This window comes from Symphalangus syndactylus, chromosome 11 (genome assembly GCF_028878055.3).
Source record: "Symphalangus syndactylus isolate Jambi chromosome 11, NHGRI_mSymSyn1-v2.1_pri, whole genome shotgun sequence".
Lineage (NCBI taxonomy): Eukaryota > Metazoa > Chordata > Mammalia > Primates > Hylobatidae > Symphalangus > Symphalangus syndactylus.
In genome coordinates, this window is record NC_072433.2 from 106,373,939 (window position 1) to 106,391,811 (window position 17,873).

Here is a 17,873-nt window from a genome sequence, read left to right on the forward strand (position 1 = left end):
ATGTTAAACCTATCTTTCCCTTTTCTCTTACTTTTGTGCGTAGTATCCTTCTCTGCTTGGCAAACTCCAGTTCATCCTTTTGACTCCACTGGGTGGAACCTCCTTTGTGAAATCTTCCCGATTTTCCCAGGGAATGTGAGCTACTTCTTTTCTCTCCTCCCAGACTATTTGTGCATACATTTTTTATTGCATGTATCACAGTGCCACACAATTATTTCCTTACACTCAAAAAGAAGATGCTTTCTTCTGAGTAAGCAGAGTAGGGGCTTGGAGCAAAAGAGAATAGTACGGGTTAGAAGATTTTTTAAAACTTCACAACTTTCTCTGGAGTTAGTTTCCTTACCTTCAGCTGGGCAGAAGCAAAAATAGAAGGCATGCACAGAGGTATTTTTGGCATGCAGCTACAGTAACAGCTATCTCTACTTCATGTGATTTATGGAGTTTGGGGGTTTTTGGGTCTGGGAGGATTCATCAATTTAGATGTAGCTACAATTATTTTAGAATATATTTAGCCATTGAGTGATGGACTAGTTATTAGGAGCTTCTAGATTCCATTGTGTTTTATTGGCCCCAAATTGGAAACACGCAAGAGCTATCTTGAAAAGGAAATGACCCAAGTATCTATTGGCCCAAATAAGACAGCAAAGTTAGTTATCTTGCTAATTTCTAAACATCATCACACTATGAAATAGGGTGGAGAGGAAAAAAAGCCCTATTCAATTTCATTAGTAACAAAATGATGAATTGATTTTCAATGCAAAGGACCCCAGGGTTGCAAGTCACATAACCTGAGCATGCCCAGATAAACCAAGTGTTCCCAATTCATGACCCTGGAGCCAACTACAGCAGAATCTAAGTACTCAGATTGAAGAATGGGGATGGAATTAAGAAGTGAGGGGTACTGTGTTTTGCTGCAGTATAGATTTAAGAGCCAAGGACCCAGCATCACCTCTTTGCATGACCCAATCAGATCATGCCTCCTTGCATTGTTCTGCCTCTCTCACAGTTATCCTCTGCCTATAAACCCTGCCTCCAGACCCCAGCCTGGGGAGACATATTTGAGCATTGCGTCCTATCACCTTGCCAGTCAACTTGCAATAAAGCTTTTTTTTTTTTTCGAAAGCCAGTGCCATAGAATTGTTTTCTAAACACATTGGGCAATGAGCCCACTGATAGGATGCAAGTTGCCTAAGATTTCAGGGGTGCCCCACTCTCCATTCCTCCCCAAAAGTAAACACTGAGACAGTGGTCACTCTGCATTGTTTCTACCGTTAGAGTCTCTCGTCTCTTAGGTTTAGATGGTTCTAGAAAGTGGATCATGCCGAGAGAGTGGGACCTCCATGTAGAATTTTAAATTTTGTATTATTTTTTAAATTTTAGCATTTTTATGTTTTGCAGGGGAAGTAAAGAAATGAAAGATTGAGGATAAAAGTGAATGAATAGTTAATGGATACGGCCTTTGTAGATAGAAGAAAGTGATCATGGAGGACCCAGAGAACTGGTGAATGAGTTTGCTCTGATCCATTGAGACAAGAAGAAAGGAAGTCAAGATGAATGTGGATGCAGAGAGCATTTTGGGTGGCTGGAGCATGTCAAGAAAATTCTCTATTGATGATCTCTAAATTTCCTATGAACTAGGAAGTGAAATCATGTATCAAGAGAGTGGGAAAAATGTCTTGAGGACATGGTAAAAAGATTAAACCCCTTCTCCTTCCCATCCACGATGCTGCAGGATATGCAGGCTGCAGGATGGCCTAGTGGAGACTTGAGGTCATAAATCTGTAGTGGTACCAAGTTTCACACTTTTTGGTTGTTAAGTAGTCCATATGAAAAATGTGGATGGCTAAAAAGATTTGCCAGGTGGGTACAGGGAAAGGACAATGGGATAAAGGAATAGGGAGGACTAGCAAGGGAGTGAAGATGTGTTGACTCGCGGAGTTAGGCTGGATAGGAAAAGAGGCTGAGTGGAAGAAATGCAAATCTAGATCAGATAAAAGAAGAGTGTGGGGATCAAGGGTGGGAGGTTGTAGTTGGGGTATAGAATGTCAGAGATACAGATAATAAAGGCAGATGTGGCTCTGAGGGTGCTGCTACAGGGTGCAGCTGGGGACAAGGGAGACTAAAATCAAGCAATGGTGAAAGTTACTGGGGTTGAGGTTTCAAACACCATGACATCCTGGGTGACTCTCACAGCAATCATGCAGATGGAGCTTCTCCTTCTATCTCACACAGTATAAGCTAAGTCTCATTAAGGTTTTGTGCTTTGCCCAGAGTCATCTAGCTTACACAAGACAGATCCAGTATTAGAATTCTCAATCGGTGGTAACAGATATCACTATCCATGGGCATTCAGAGATAGTTTCTGATTTTTTGGTGATGGGAGAGGTTGGGTGTCTACAAACCCTTTTAATCCTTTAAATCCTAGTTTAGTTGCACTACTGCAGAATCCAGAGGTATTTAGAAAGTACCTATCTCTGTCCTTCTTTCCACTGAATGACACCACCAATGACTGACCCTGCCAGTCCTGAAACCCTTTAAATCTACCTACATGACTCACCTTCCTTCACTCCCTCCATCCCCTCAATCTCCAGGCTTTTATAAGTCTTGAATGCATATTTTCCTTTCCATCCACATAGTTTAGGCCCTCAGCATCTGTATTAGTTTTCTACTATTGCCATAGCAGGCCGGGCGCGGTGGCTCACGCCTGTAATCCCAGCACTTTGGAAGGCCGAGGCGGGTGGATCACGAGGTCAGGAGATCGAGACTGTCCTGGCTAACACGGTGAAAGCCTGTCTCTACAAAAAATACAAAAAATTAGCCAGGTGTGGTGGCAGGCGCCTGTAGTCCCAGTTGCTCGGAGAGGCTGAGGCAGAATGGCATCAACCTGGGAGGTGGAGGTTGCAGTGAGCCGAGATCACGCCACTGCACTTCAGCCTGGGCGACAGAGCGAGACTCCATTTCAAAAACAAAGAAAAGAAAAGAGCCTCCTACTATTGCCATAGCAAATGATCACAAATTTAGGGGTTTAAAATAACACAGATGTATTACTTTACAGTTCTGTAGGCCATAAATCAGTATTAGCCTCACCAGGATAAAATTAAGGTGTCAGTAGAGCTCAATTATTTTCTGAAGACTCTAAGGGAGGATCCATTTCCTTGCTCATTTGGGTTATCGGCAGAATTCAGTTTCTGCTGTTGTAGGACTGTGGAAGAAAAACAAGTCTAGACCAGATAAAGAAAGTGAATTTTTCGTTGGCTGTCAGCTAAGGTCCTTTCCCAGCTCCTGGAGGTTATCCACAGTCCTTGGTTCATGGTTCAGGTTGAGTCCCTCTTACACTTTGAATCTCTTTGACCTACTCTTCTTCCATTTTAGGGTATTCATGTGATTAGATTGGGCTCACTGAAATAATCCAGGATAATCCCCCATCTCAATGGCATCAATCTTAATCACACCTGCAAAATTTCTTTATTCTTTTTTTTTCCATGACCGAATGAGAAGGTAACACCTGTAAAAATTCTTTTGCCATGTAAGATAACATATTTACAGGTTCCAGGGATTAAGAAATGGACCTCTTTCTGTAACTCTACTAATTCTGCCTACTGAAGTATCTCACCCTGACATATTTCAATATTTCCTAAGCAAGTTTCTTGGTTCTGGGATCTTCTATGTTTCCAGATTAAACTTTCTAGAACCACACCTGACATATCTCCTGTGCTTAAAACCTTTCTGGCTTCCTACCAATCAAAGGTCAAATTAATGCTGTTTAGTATCTATAGGAAAACAGCCCTTGAGTTTGGTCCTGTTTTACTCTTTTAGCTTCATTCCGGCCACCATTCCACTTCTCCTCCATCCTTATTCAGGCTTGAAAAAGTTTACTGTGATTCTTCTTCGCTTATAGCTGCCTTTGAAGCTCCCATTTCTTCTTCCAAACCCAGCTCAGACATCACCTACTCCAGGAAGATCTCCCCGACACCCTTCCCCAAAGTTATAACCACAGGACAAGGTCCTCTTTTAAAAACCTCCGTAACTTGTATATGTTTCTATCTTTTGCATTAAACCCAAATGTGTTGTGATTTTGTCCATTTCACCTATCAAGAGTTTACTTTCCTCTCTCCAAGCCAAACTCGGCCATTTCCCAAACGTGTAACTTTCTTTGGGAGGGCTATTTACTTGATGTCTCCCTTTCCCTTTGTAAAACAGGGACAGCGACAGGATCTATATCATAGATTGTTGTGAGTAGAACGGTGACCTACACATATTAAGTTTTACTAGTAGTATTAATATTCCCAGCCCTCTGCGCCCCGCTGCCATGTAGTAGGTGCTTAATGGATGTTTATTGTATGGGTGGATTCATCGTACTTCTACGAAGGTCCTTCGCCGTTGAAAATGGCTACTCCCGGCCAGGGCTCCTCAACAGACTGAAGATCCAGATTCTACTACATCCTGGCGGTCTCAGGTGGCCCCTGAGTAGGGCAAGCCTTCCGCTCCACAGGCAAGGACAGTCCCAGCTAAGTCCGCGGGGGGCGGCAGAGAGCGAGGGCTTTCTAGGAGCCAATGAGTCTTTAAACTCCAAGAGGAAGCCCTGCGTTCTCCGCCAATGGAAACCAGAAGTCGAGAGAGCGTCAGCTATCGTCGGGTAGACTTAAGGCCCACAGAAAATCAAAAGCAAAAGAGCAGGGGGAATTTAGGGGCTTTCACGGATCATCATCATAATAGTCAATAATGATGGCAGCAGACACTAACATTCACGCGTTCTTGTTAAGTGCAAGGCACATTGCAAGTGTGTGTGGCCCCATTTAACCATCTCAACACACTACGAGGTTGGCGTCTCATTTTTACAACAGAAGAAACTGAGAGGCTCAGGAATACCGTGTCCTCTGCATATCTCCCAAGTGGGTCCTGTTCTCCAGCGCCCAGCGATCTGGGCCTCGCGGTCCAGGTCCGGCTCCCAGGCCGCCGCCCAGCCCTTCTCCGCGCTCTCCTGCGCCTGGGCCACTTCCGACCCCTGCTGACCCGTCCCCTAGCTCCTCCTCTCCCACTCCGCCCCGCCATGCCCCGCCTCAGCCGCTCGGCTCCTCCTTCCCTGTACGGTCCGCCCCCGACCTCCCGGCTCCTCCCCGGCCTGCCCGCCACACCTCTGGTCCCTCCTGCAAGTTCCGCCCCTGGCCTCTGGCTCCGTTTCTCCCGCCGGCTCTAACCCGTGCTTGGCCAAGGTCCGCGGGAGCCCGCGAGCCACCGAGAGAGTAGAGAACTCGGCGCCGCCAAACAGCCCAGCTCGCGCCTCAGCGTCCCGGCGCCGTCGCGCCACTCCTCCGAGTAAGTGGCTCCTGGGCGCGCCCGTCGCGCGTACACCCCCGCGCGCCTCTCCCGCCGCTGGGCTGCGGGCTGCTCTCCGGGAGCGCCTCCGGCTCAGAGAGTTTCTGAAGCGAGTGTGAGTGTGAGTGGGTGCTTTTGAACAACTTGTGTAGGTGGGTGTGCGTACGAGTGTGTTCAGGAGCGCACAGCCTCGGAAACTCCCCGTAATTTTACTCAGTTCCAGTGCCGCACTGAGGATCCAAGACCCCTTTTAGGAACACTTACCTATTCAGGGCGACCTTTTAACCACCTCCTGCCTCATTCCTTCCCTCACTTTGTCACTGGGTTCACGCTATTTGTCACGTCCTCCTATAACTGCACATACTGGCGAAAGCACTGCCCGGGTTATCAGGGTGCCCCAGATTGCAGACTGAGATGCTGGCCTGAGATTGTAATCCAACCTTGCGTTGTAAAACGGGCAGAGACCAGAGCCCTGCTTTGAGATCATTCGGTGGAGACTTCCTTTGAGGAAGAAAGTGTGTGAGTGTGTGTGTGTGTGTACATGACTGCACATGTGGCACTGGAGTCCTCAGCACCTGCTGCAAAGACACCTGATGAGCGCCCAGGCTCCTCGGACTCCGCGCGACTGATAGGCACGTTCAAGACCAGGCTGACCCAATAGGCTTAGGCACCTTGAATATGTTTATTGCTTCAGTGACACTGTATTTCTAAACCAACAGATTTTCTAAAACACAGAAGCTCTATGTAGAAAAAGTAGTATCCCTAGAGAAATCATGGAAGGAATCAAACAGTAGTTCAGTGCCCAGTGTCGAAACAAGAAAATCCTTGGATTGTTTAAGACTGGTAATTCCATCCCTACATAATTATTTTTATGGGGGGAGGTGGGGGTCAGTACTCCCTCAATGCAGGACGTATTTCTTTTTTTTTTTTTTTTTTTTTTTTTTGAGACAGAGTCTCGCTGTCGCCCAGGCTGGAGTGCAGTGGCGCAATCTCGGCTCACTGCAGGCTCCGCCCCCCGGGGTTCACGCCATTCTCCTGCCTCAGCCTCCCGAGTAGCTGGGACTACAGGCGCCCGCCATCTCCTCCGGCTAATTTCTTGTATTTTTAGTAGAGACGGGGTTTCACCGTGTTAGCCAGGATGGTCTCGATCTCCTGACCTCGTGATCCGCCCGCCTCGGCCTCCCTAAGTGCTAGGATTACAGGCGTGAGCCACCGCGCCCGGCCTCATATTTCTTTATTTAAAAAATTAATTGGAAGCTTTGCTGTCGTAACAGCAGTATTGTACAAATAGTTTCTTCATCTATAAAATGATTGCCTGGTTGTTGGGGTCCTATCTAATTTTAATAGTCTCTCTGAGTTCTACATTTCAGTTTATTCTTGCTACTTTCTTGCTATGAAAGTAAAATATTCTCCTACTTCCTTGATAATAATCCATTTAAGAAATGTTCAAAATCACATTCTGAGTAGAAATTATTTGTTGAGGGTAAGGATAAAAAAGCTGTGTGGCCAAAGGAAATAACCAAAAAGGGTAGGCTTTAAGAAGCCATTGTGCATTGGCACATGAAAGGTAAGAGTTGATAAATCACTGTAAGTGCTGCTTATCGCAGCCGATATTTTTATCCTGGTTTGAATCCTGGGTTACACAGAAGTGTTTCCACACTGTTTTAAGTAAGGAAACATTATACTTTGCAGTGTAAACATATGACTCCATCTCTCTTTAAGGAAAGAAATAATTATCATGTTTAATTAAACACTTAGACACATTTATTGCCACCGTCTAGTTAGATCTGTCATAAGGAGTTAAGTCAGCAAGCTGTTGTTGTTGTTTTTAGAGACAGGGTCTCGCTATGTTGTCCAAGGTGGTCTTGAACTCCTAGGCTCAAGCGATCCTCCTGCGTCAGCCTCCTGAGTAACTGGGACTACAGGGGCCCACAAGTAATTGTTAATATTCTAGCTAGTAACACAATTTGCTTTTCTGCAGATTTTTTGGATGCCTTTTCTCCTCCATACACATTAATTGCCTCCGGCATTCACTGCCCATCTTTTGAGTTTTTACTTGTAATCTGAGTAAATAAAGTTTAGGGAAGTAGACTACCACCTACTCCTCTGTAAAATATGAGTCCCTTAGATAATTGAATGTGTTGTGTTAAGCTCTTTGGATTGACATATGTAGACTTTATAAACCATTATATTAATCTAGATTATGTGATGATTTAAGAATCATTAATAAATCAATGAATAAAACAAGATTCTACCAAAAGCATAGTGATCCTGCACAAATGGGCCTTTTCAACACTTTCTTTAAGGGCAACTTTTACTCCATGTACCTTTTGTTCCAGTGTGTTTAAACTCACCAAAAAAAGTTGGTCTGAGTTGAGAAATCTCATGTTTGTTGTCTCTTAATTTTCTATTTCAGACTATATTGCTAGACATAGTCTTTGTTTACGTGTTGAGCTGTCGTGAGGACAGGCTGTCCTGGGATCCTAAACAGAATAGCAGAAACCTGGGGGTGAACACACTGCAGAGGCCAGGAACAGAGTATTTTATGAGGCCAGTTCTTTGCAATTCTCATTCTGTTGAAATGGAGGAAAGGGTGTGTGGAGAGGAATGATTGCATTCAAACAGTACTAATTAGGAAATGCTGAGTTGGGGGAGGAGTGGATTTCTACGTGACTTATGGCTTGGAGAACTTCACAGAGGTGATCTTTAAAGTTGAGTCTGCCACACTGCCAGGCACTGCAGAGGTCTCATATTTAATTAATCCAATTAATCCTCTTCTGCAGGAGATAGCCCAATGTGGTAGTAACACCCTTCCTGGAGATTTCATTCGTTCTCAGAATTGAGCTTTGCTCTGCATCATGTAGAATGGTTGATTCCCCACTCCCTCCATTTATGCCTGATAGCAATTGAAGGGGCTGAACATGGATAACCTCCAGGAGACAGGGGAGAAGCAATGATGATAAATAAGAGCCACCTGCTTTTTCACTGAGGGGAAGGGCATAGGGGCGATTAGTACAGTCCCAGTGCCAGGGGCATTGACTTTGGCAATGGCGACATGCACAGGGGCCAACCTGGATAACAAAGTGGACCATTTCCCCTGCTTTGGCATTCTCAGGGGTCTCTGGCTCTGATACAGAAGTTAAGGGAAGGAATGGTGTGGTGCGAGATTAACTTTTATCACCTCACCCCTCCTCACACTGCCCACATCCTGCATTTAATACCAAATGCACACAGCAAGAACTCAACAAACACTGAAAAGGCCCTCGTAACACCCAACCTTTATGTTTCCCTCTGGCTAAGAATTTTCTTCCCATACTCTTGTCTCTGATTTTGATGACTGTGGCCCTGGAGTCTGAGCCAGCTGCAGTTTCTAGGCTTCTATACTTCATTTGTGCTGCCCAGTAGCTGAAAATGAATGATTTGCAGAGGGTAAAAACAACAAAAAAACAGGAACCATGTTGCAAAATGTAAAGGAGGTCAGTTCATTTTTAGCCTACATTTTAGCCTGAAGAGGAGGAAATGAGCTACAAGTGGAGGGTGGATACTTCTAGAATGGCAGAGCCAAGGGGTATCTTGGAAACCACCTAGTCTATGGCCTTACACCATATGGTTGCTATTCCTCAACTTTGGAGGTGTCCACCTCCTTAGTGCAGCTTGCAGGAGGAGGGCACCATTCATTCACACAGCAGGCGTTTATTGAGCTCCTGCTATGTGCCTAGTACAGCACACCCTTCTCATGTTTACGTGAAATCCTTGGGATTTGAGAAGGCAGGTAACTTGCGTAAAGATGTCTGTTGATAAGGAGTCCCTGAAGGTAAGTTGCTAGTGGCAAAAGTGGGTTTGGAATTTTCTTGTGTTTCACAAGGACAGTAGAATGATATTCAAAATATTTGTCTTTCTCAACAATAAGAAACTCAAAAGAAGCACATTTCTGCCAACATCTGTTTCAAATAACCAGTGGTATTACTGAAACAAACCTGATTCCATAGGATTTTGTTTTACATCAGACATAAGTTACCTGAGAATTGTTTGAAATGTCACAGGCTCAGCAATAATCAAATAATACCCAGCCCATGCTTTTAGACAGCAGTGTTTTTTCTCTGGAAGGAAGTGTTTATGGTTCAGAACCAAGGTAGCTGAGGTTCAGAACCAGCTGCAAAGCCGGGTGTGTGCCAAAAAGATTGTTTTCCCAGGCTTGTCCTTTTCCATATAGAACAAGGGGGATTAAAAACCAACATGGTGATGTTTCTGTCAAGGTGACTGGGGGCTAGGTGTACAGATCTTTTCCACTAAAAACAAGGGTTGGGGGAGATGGTCACAGGAATGAGACTCCAGGCTAACTCGTAAACACCTCTGGGTTAGTTTCTTTCATAACAGACAGTGGAATTAAGTTCAAAATTCCACTTGTAGTTTCCTTAAACATCGAGAATAAAGATGACTTTAGTCAAGAAGTAGTTGCTCCAAATGACTTTGCTGGAATCAGCAGCTCATGTCTCAGACCCTGCTGGCTGTGTGGCTTTGGACAATCTACTTAGCTCTCTGAGCCTGTTTCTTCATCAGAGTAAAAACTGGGGATAGTATTTACATTATAGGATTGTTGTGCAGATTAAGCCAGATGTTCCTCTCTTGTGTCAATGTGCAGAAGGCACCCATTAAGTGGAGGACTTGGTTAGATTGGCCAAATAGATCTCATTCCAGTAAATGTTAGTATGGAGCCACAGTGGAGTAGAGAGGGAAAGTAGTAACTTGTGTCATACGTGATTTTAGCATGAATTCTTTTTTCCTTTAACGATGCCTGGGGAGCCCAGAGAATGGGGTGAATGTAGCACAACTTCAGTGATTGCCAGCTGCAGGGTCGCATGATTATATAAGGGAAATGTCGCCGCTGCTGCCAAAGATAAGTGAGCCAGAGCAGGGCATTCGAGTTCTGTGTGCCTGAGAACGAAGAAGAGCCATAGTACCCATTAAGCTTCTCTGCATGAGGGAAGCTTTCAAAAGACCCATTACAGTTAAATTGTGAGCAGTGGGTTGGCCTTTCGCAACTCCCATGTTTAAAACAGGTAGTGAATGAAACCAGATTATTTAAGACAGACAGCTGCCCTTGGTGTTGCAAAGGGAATCGGGCTGGCAGGTCTTCAGGGGAAGTTGCGTGAGGTCCGGGAGGCCCAGGGCAGGGACCGCATCTGCAGGATTAAGCGCTGGGGCAAGGTCTTTTGGGAACACAGTACTTAGCAAGGCACACAGTAGACTCTTGGATATTTTAAAGGAGCCAAAAAGTAAGCAACAGCTCACTCAGTCAATACCCTCTCTAAGCCTGATTCTTACTCCTTCAACCGAAATTCATTTAGCTCAAGCCTTCCTCATTCCCAACTCTTATTTATTACTCTTATTTATCATTTGTTTAACAAAATGAGGTTTTTTTGTTTGTTTGTTTGTTTGTTTTTACAACATGGCTGTCAACAAAAATAGGGGAGACAGAGATTGTGGTGTGTGCTATGTAGGCCTAACTGCAGTCATCTTTCCTGTCCTGAGCTCTCTCTGACTGTGTTCAGACCCTCACAGACATGCAGACACGAAAAGAAATGCCACAGTCTTCTGAGAAAAAAATGCACGGACAGTGTTGGCAACAGTGCAAGTTTCAGAACAAACTTTGGTCACGTAAATCTTTGGGAAGTAAGTCCAGTACCTCATTCCATCATTCTGTGGTCAGGAAACTACTCTTTTATTTTTCCTTCTTCACTCTTTAAAGGATTGAGATTGTTTTCTGGAAAATGGCAGGTGTTTGGTTAAATACTGTTTCGCTACACTTGAAGGGCAGAGCAGTCCTCACTTAGTGACGGAATTCCTTTTGCCTTGAGGCAGAATTAGGCTGCTGGTGACTCATGAAGTTTACCTGGAAGAGGTGAGTGAACTCAGGCCTTCCCAACATCCAGTGATGACCTCTGTTTGCACACACATAGCCAGTTTGCTCCTTTGCTTTTATGGCCTGGAATGACTGATAGTGCCTGAAGGAACAGCTGCTATTACTTTTCAGGGTAAGAGACCCTGTGTAAATAGGGAGCCTCCTGAGGAAGCAAGGATTCCCTGCCCTGTGTACCTGTGGTGCTTATCACCTCCCTGGCAGGGAAGCTCTGCCCAGGCGGGGTAGCTTGAGAACATCATTATCTGGGCAGCCACAAAAGTGATACACCAAATGTAACTTTGAACTTATCCAATGTGCTGTATTTTAGGGCTCATTTTGGCCTATAGCTTAGAACCTGTTAAGTCAGAATCACCAGTGAAGCTTGATGCAAATTGAGAACCCCTAGCCTGGGAGACTTATGTGACTCATTTTCCTGTCTTGTTCTAGAAAGAAGCTTATTCAGGCAGCAGCTAGCTGTAGGGATTTTTTTTTTAATTTTTTTTTTTTTTTTTGGCAGTGGAAAGAGCTCTTGAAAGCACAGAGTGGCTTTCAAGTTTAAAGAATAAAATGAACACAACATATAAAATAAACACAGCATATAAAATGAACACCTATGTCCCCATCTTAAGAAATAACAAAGTTGTTTTTATAGGTCTTCACTGGGTGGAAAAATATTAACAAGCAACCAGGTCAAGAACAAAAAATAACCAAAACAATTAGTGGTGTCCCACAAATAGATCCAGAAATTGAAGGCCGTGAAACAGAGACTTTGGAGAGTCTGCCCAGTGTTCATTAGCTGAAAATCTAGACTTTGAGTCACCAACAATGCTGACATCATAAATCCAGTATACCAGCTGACTTAAGGATAACTCAGGTGGTTTGTAGATACTGAACTGGGATGGGCATCCTTATTTCAACAGCAGCGCATGTTTGGAAGAGCCCAGGCCCAACTCAGGACTCGGAGTTGCCAAGCGGACCGTTTCCCCTAACCCAGGCCTGTTTCCTGTCCTGAGGTCCTGGTACCTCCAGGAATCTATTCTGTTCTCAGAGTGTCCCTCTCATTTTGTAATGGTAGAAAATGAGAAAATGAAAAACACCGTTTTTTTCTTTGAAGCCATGTCCTGTAACTTCCTCCCTCTTCTTTTGCATTTTGGGTTTTGCCAGTACTTGAGACTTCCCTATTTCTGAATTTTAGTCAGTTTTTAATTTATCATTCTAATAGGGGCCATGGAAATTATGAATAATAAAGGTCTGCTACTGATGATAACATAGTATTAATTTTAGTAGAATGACAGCTTTTTTTTCCCCTCTAGATTTAAATATTTGAACAGAGAATAACAGGTATGAAACTGACTAGTTCAGGTCTGGCCTCTGCCTTCCTCTGTAGTCAGCCATCCCCCAGGTTTGCTGCCCTGGAGTTGAGCACCCCAGGGCCTTTCAGCCTTACCATTAGGGAAATGAGGCAGATAGAGGAGGTTGGGCAGTGACTTGTGGAGACAGGTGGCAGGGGCAGAAGATTAACCACCCAAGCCCAATAAGCATATCCACACTGAATTTTACCCTTTAATCAGTCTTTCGTAAATTCCATTTTTTTTTTTTTTTTGAGATGGAGTCTTTTTGTGTCTCCCAGGCTGAAGTGCAGTGGTGCAAACTTGGCTCACTGCAACCTCTACCTCCCAGGTTCAAGCGATGCTTCTACCTCAGCCTCCCGAGTAGCTGGGGTTACAGGCAAACACCACCACGCCTGGCTAATTTTTGTATTTTTAGTAGAGACAGGGTTTCACCATGTTGGCCAGGCTGGTCTCGAACTCCTGACCTCAAGTGATCCACCTGCCTTGGCCTCCTAAAGTGTTGGGATTACAGGAGGCTTGAGCCACCGCACCTGGCCTGTAAGTTCTGTTTTTTTTATGGTTGCCTTTAGTGATGGTAGTGTTCTGTGTCAGTGTATTAGTTTTTAAGGGCTGCCATAACAAAATACCACAGACTGGTGGCTTAAACAACAGAAATTTATATTCTCAAAGTTCTGGAGACTGGAAGTTCAAGATCAAGACGTCAACAGGTTTGATTTCCCTGAGGCCTCCCTCCTTGCCTTTCAGATGGCCACATTTCTGCTGTATTCTCACAAGAACATTTCTCTGTGCACATCCCTGGTGTCTCTCCCTCTTCATAGAGTGCCAGTAATATTAGATTAGGGTCCCACCCTTATGATCTTATTTAATCTTAATTCTTTATTAAAGCCTGTCTCCAAACACAGCCATACTAGAGATCAGGGTTTCAGTATATGAATTTGGGTGGTACATTTCAGTCTGTAACAATTGCCTTTATAAAGGATATTAGTTGTCCTCCTTTACACAGGGAGGATCTTTTCAGGACCTCCAGTCTATGCCTGAAACTGCACATAGTACTGAACCCTATATAAGCTATATTTTTTCCTATACATATGTACCTATGATAAAATTTAATTTATAATTTAAGCACAGTAAGAGATTAATCATGATACCGAATAATAAAATAGAATTATAACAATATATTGTAATAAGAGTTATATAAAAATGATCTTTCTGTCTTCACTTTCTCTCCAAATATCTTGTATACTGCACTCACCTGTTTTCAGACTGCATGGCCTGTGGTCATACTGCAACTGTGGAAACCGAGACCATAGGTACGGGGGACTACTGAGGAGATCACACCGTTTGTGTTGTGATTGTCATAGGGTTTATTTCTATATCTGTGTATAATCCCCACAAATTATAGTTATTTTTTTCTTTAAACAATGATATTTTGAAGAAATTAAAACAGGAGAAAAGTACCCATTTACTATGTGTGGGGCTTTTGATTTTTTAGTGTAGACCCAAGTTTCCATCAAGGACTTTTTTTTTGTCCTTCAGCCTGAAGAATAAAAATTTTTAATATTATAGCTCACATCTGCTGGCCACAGACCCTCTCAGCTTGTTGTGTGTGCACACACCTGGCGTCTGTGTGTCCAGCTCTCCTCTTATAAGGACACCAATCAAACTGGATTGGGGACTACCTTAAGACTAATTTTAACTGAGTCACCTCTTTAAAAATTCTGTTTCCAAATGCAGTTGCTTTCTGAGATATTGGGAGTTAAGGCTTCAGCATATGAACTTTTTGGTGTTTCTTAGTCTGTTTGTACTGCTGTAACAACATATCTGAGACTGGGTAATTTGTAAAGAACAGAAATTTATTTTCCACAGTTCTGGAGGCTGGGAATTCAAGATCAGGGCACCCACAGATTCAGTGTCTGGTGAGGGCAGCTCTGGGCTTCCAATATGGTGCTTTCTTGCTGTGTCCTCACATGGTAGATGAGATGGGAGGTGGAGGGGCAAAAGGCACTGGGGTACACCTTTCAACGTCTTTTTTAAGAGCACTAATCCACTCATAAAGGTGGAGCCCTTATGACTTAATCAGTTCTAACCACCTCTTAATACCACCACCTTGGGGTTTAGGTTTCAACATATGAATTTTGAGGGGAGATACACCTTCAAACCATAGCAGGAGGGACACAATTCAGATCATAACAATCAGGATGTTTTAGGCAGCAATTAAGCGAATGCCAATGAACAATGATTTGAATAGTAAAGACATTAAATTGTCTTATATGAAGGGCAGTCTGGGATTGGGTAGATTCAGGATTGGATCATTGGCTAAACAGTGTCATCACGGACCAGTTCTATCTATTCTCATCCTTAGCGTGTTACATTTGTATCTGCAGACTTGCCACTTTGTGGGCGGAAAATAGCTTTCTCAGGAACAGGTATCACAGTTTCCTGCCAACCTCTTTTTAAGACAGGAAGAGGGAGAGTGTGTGTGTGTGTGTGTGTGTGCGTGTGTGTGTGTGTGTGTGAAGGGTGGACACAGAGGGCAGCAATAAATTGCTTCTCTAGTAGTGTCTATCCCTTTTCATCCAGGAGTAAAATCTTTCCTGAAGCCTCTTTAGGCCTCATTGGCCAGAACTGAGTCACAGCCTTAAGGGAAGCTGTGAAAGTGAGTATTGGGCATTGAGGGAGAACCTCTATTGTGGGAGGTTGGCTGTGCCCATAGGGGAAGGGGAGGGGCATGGTTACAGGGTGGACAAGAAGCATCTTTACTAACCCCGGGCTCCCATTCCCTAAAGGCCAGTTACAGCCATCAGTATTCCTGATACTAATAATCCCAGGTTTCATTGGAGTTAAAACTAACCACCCATGATGGTAGTTGGGAGGAGAAAACCAAATAATAATATGGAAGGTGTTGAAAATCACATATACTTAATTACTACTGGCAGTGACTTTTTCTTATTCTTTTTCATTTTAAAACTGACTGGAAGTATATTGAAGCAGTGATTTTTTAATGTTAAAGGTCATGGGTTTATAAAATAGCACTACTTACTTTGGGGAAAGCATCATACATTCCAGCCAGAAAGGTATGCATCATATAGAGAGTTCCTTAATTTTCCGGAAATGTTTACCATCCCAGTAATCATGGCAAACACTTATTGAGCACGTAGGGTGGGCCAGCAGGCGCTGTGCCGAGTGCTTTATACACATTATTTAATTTCATCTTCAGGAGGGATCTATGAGAAAGATACTGTTGTTAACCCTTGTTTGCAGATAAGGAATTGAGGCTTAAGGAGGTTAAGTAACGTGCTGTGAGTGCCTGGTCACACTGGGATTTATACTCCGGCAGCTGAGCTGCCCTCCCATACTTGTGCTACAGGGTGTTACTCTTCAATAATACTGCCACAAACACCCTCCTTTTCTGTGAACTCTCAAAGGCTGTTACCTCTCCAACCAGTCTGGTTCTGCTACAAAGCTTGTCTCCATGTTTCATTCTTCACATTTTATTGTTTTTAATAGTAGAAAGATGAACCATGGGGGTGTGCAGAGCTGGTCACGCCATACCTCATGGAGTGTGAGATGTGTCATCTTGTATTTGTGATAATCCAATGCCCGAGTGTTCATTGCAATTTTGGTAGATATCTAAGAGGTTATTTTGTTATTTTATTTTCTTTATTTATTATATGTGTTTGTTAGAGATAGGGTCTTGCTCTTTTGCCCAGGCTGGAGTGCAGTGGCTATTCACAGGCACAATCATAGCACACTACAACCTCAAACTCTTGGCCTCAAGCAGTTCTGTCGCCTCAACCTTTTGTGTAGCTGGGACTACAGGTGCATGCCACCACACCCAACTCTAGGAAGTCATTTTGAATTGAGTGTGCTCTTGAGGTATTTTGGAGCATGTCATTTGTTATATGCTTTTAAAAATAAAGTGTTATAAGGCAAATTTTAATTAAACAATGTAGATTCAGTTATTTACCTTCAAAGTGAAAAGTTCATTGAAACAGAGTTCGTAAGATGCTGGTTCCTGTCTGATTTATTACTGGGTCCCTACACTTTTCCATCTAGCACTGAGAGACACCTTGCAGTTTTTTCCATCAGTTGGCTGCTGTGCTGATATGCCTAGATTTTCTTCATGCTTTTTTAATACTTTTATTGTAAAATAAAACATAAATATCAAAAAGCCACACAAAACAAATATATACAACTTAGTGAATTATTACAAAGCAAACGCTCATATATACCGCTAGCATTTAGGTCAAGAAATAGAACTTTGCCAGAGGGACCAAAATTTTACATCCCATCCTGATTACATTTCCCTCTGTTCCTCCAAAAGTAAATGCCATCCTGACTTTTATAGTAGTTACTTCCTTGCATCTCTTTATGGTTTTATTACCCAAATGAGCAGCCTGACCCGCTGAGTTTTAGTCTTACCCATTAAAAAAAAAAAGAAGAAGTTTAAGTCTCTTTTAATCTACAGATCCCTCTACCAGAGTCTCCTTCCTTTAAATTTTTTTTTTATTTGTTGCAGGACCTGGGCTGTTTAATTTGTAGAGTTTCCCACAGTGTTGATAACAAGAAAGATTCACACTCATGGTACAGTTTAACTTACTACTTTGCCCTCTGTTTCTTGTATCTGGATCCAGAGACTTGATCAGATTCAGGTCTGATCCCTTTGGCAAGATTACAGATGGTGTATTCTTTCACTGGGAGACACATGGGGTCTGGTTTTTCCACTCTTTTGATGTTAGCAGCTGTTGATCCTCAATGTCTCGATCTGTTAATTCACTGGGGGCAATTGCAGAATTGGATACTCTAATTCTATCACTTTGATTTTATTTATTAGCTGGAATAATTTTATAAGGATAGACGCCTTTTCAATCTGTTATTTGATTGCCCAGTGGTACAATTCACATAGGAAAGGGATGATAAATGCTTGATTCTTTCCTTTGATTTACTCAGTTTTCAAGAATTGATTTCATGTCATAATCACTGATTAGGTTTTTTTTTAATTGTTATGAGCTCATGGAATTAAATCTATTTTATAGGTTTTAGTCTATTGAAATTTTAGTTTTTACTGAGACTCAAATTGTCCCATCTTTGACCAATGAGAGCCTCTTCAGTTGGCCCCTAAGTCCTCCTGACCTGACCTTAGTATTCTTGTTAGTTTCCTGCTCTTTGATTTGTTAAAGTGATCCATGCTTGTCTTGTACATTTCTTGCCTATACCTGGAGTCAACCATTTTCCCAAGAAACCTTGGTTTTTTTTTTTAGCGAGAAATGGTATTTCAAGACTATAATCCAGACACTGGGAAT

General features: G+C 43.1%; 1 protein-coding gene across 1 annotated transcript in view; it reads left to right on the forward strand.

Annotated features, from left to right (window-relative positions):
- Positions 1-5,042: 5,042 nt before the first annotated feature.
- TNFAIP8 (TNF alpha induced protein 8) overlaps positions 5,043-17,873 on the forward strand; it is a 123,601-nt gene continuing 110,770 nt past the window's right edge. Inside the window, exon 1 of the mRNA XM_055298784.2 lies at positions 5,043-5,316. Within this exon, the coding sequence (XP_055154759.1) occupies position 5,316 (1 nt within the window). The 5' untranslated portion in view covers positions 5,043-5,315. The remainder of the gene's footprint in view (positions 5,317-17,873) is intronic.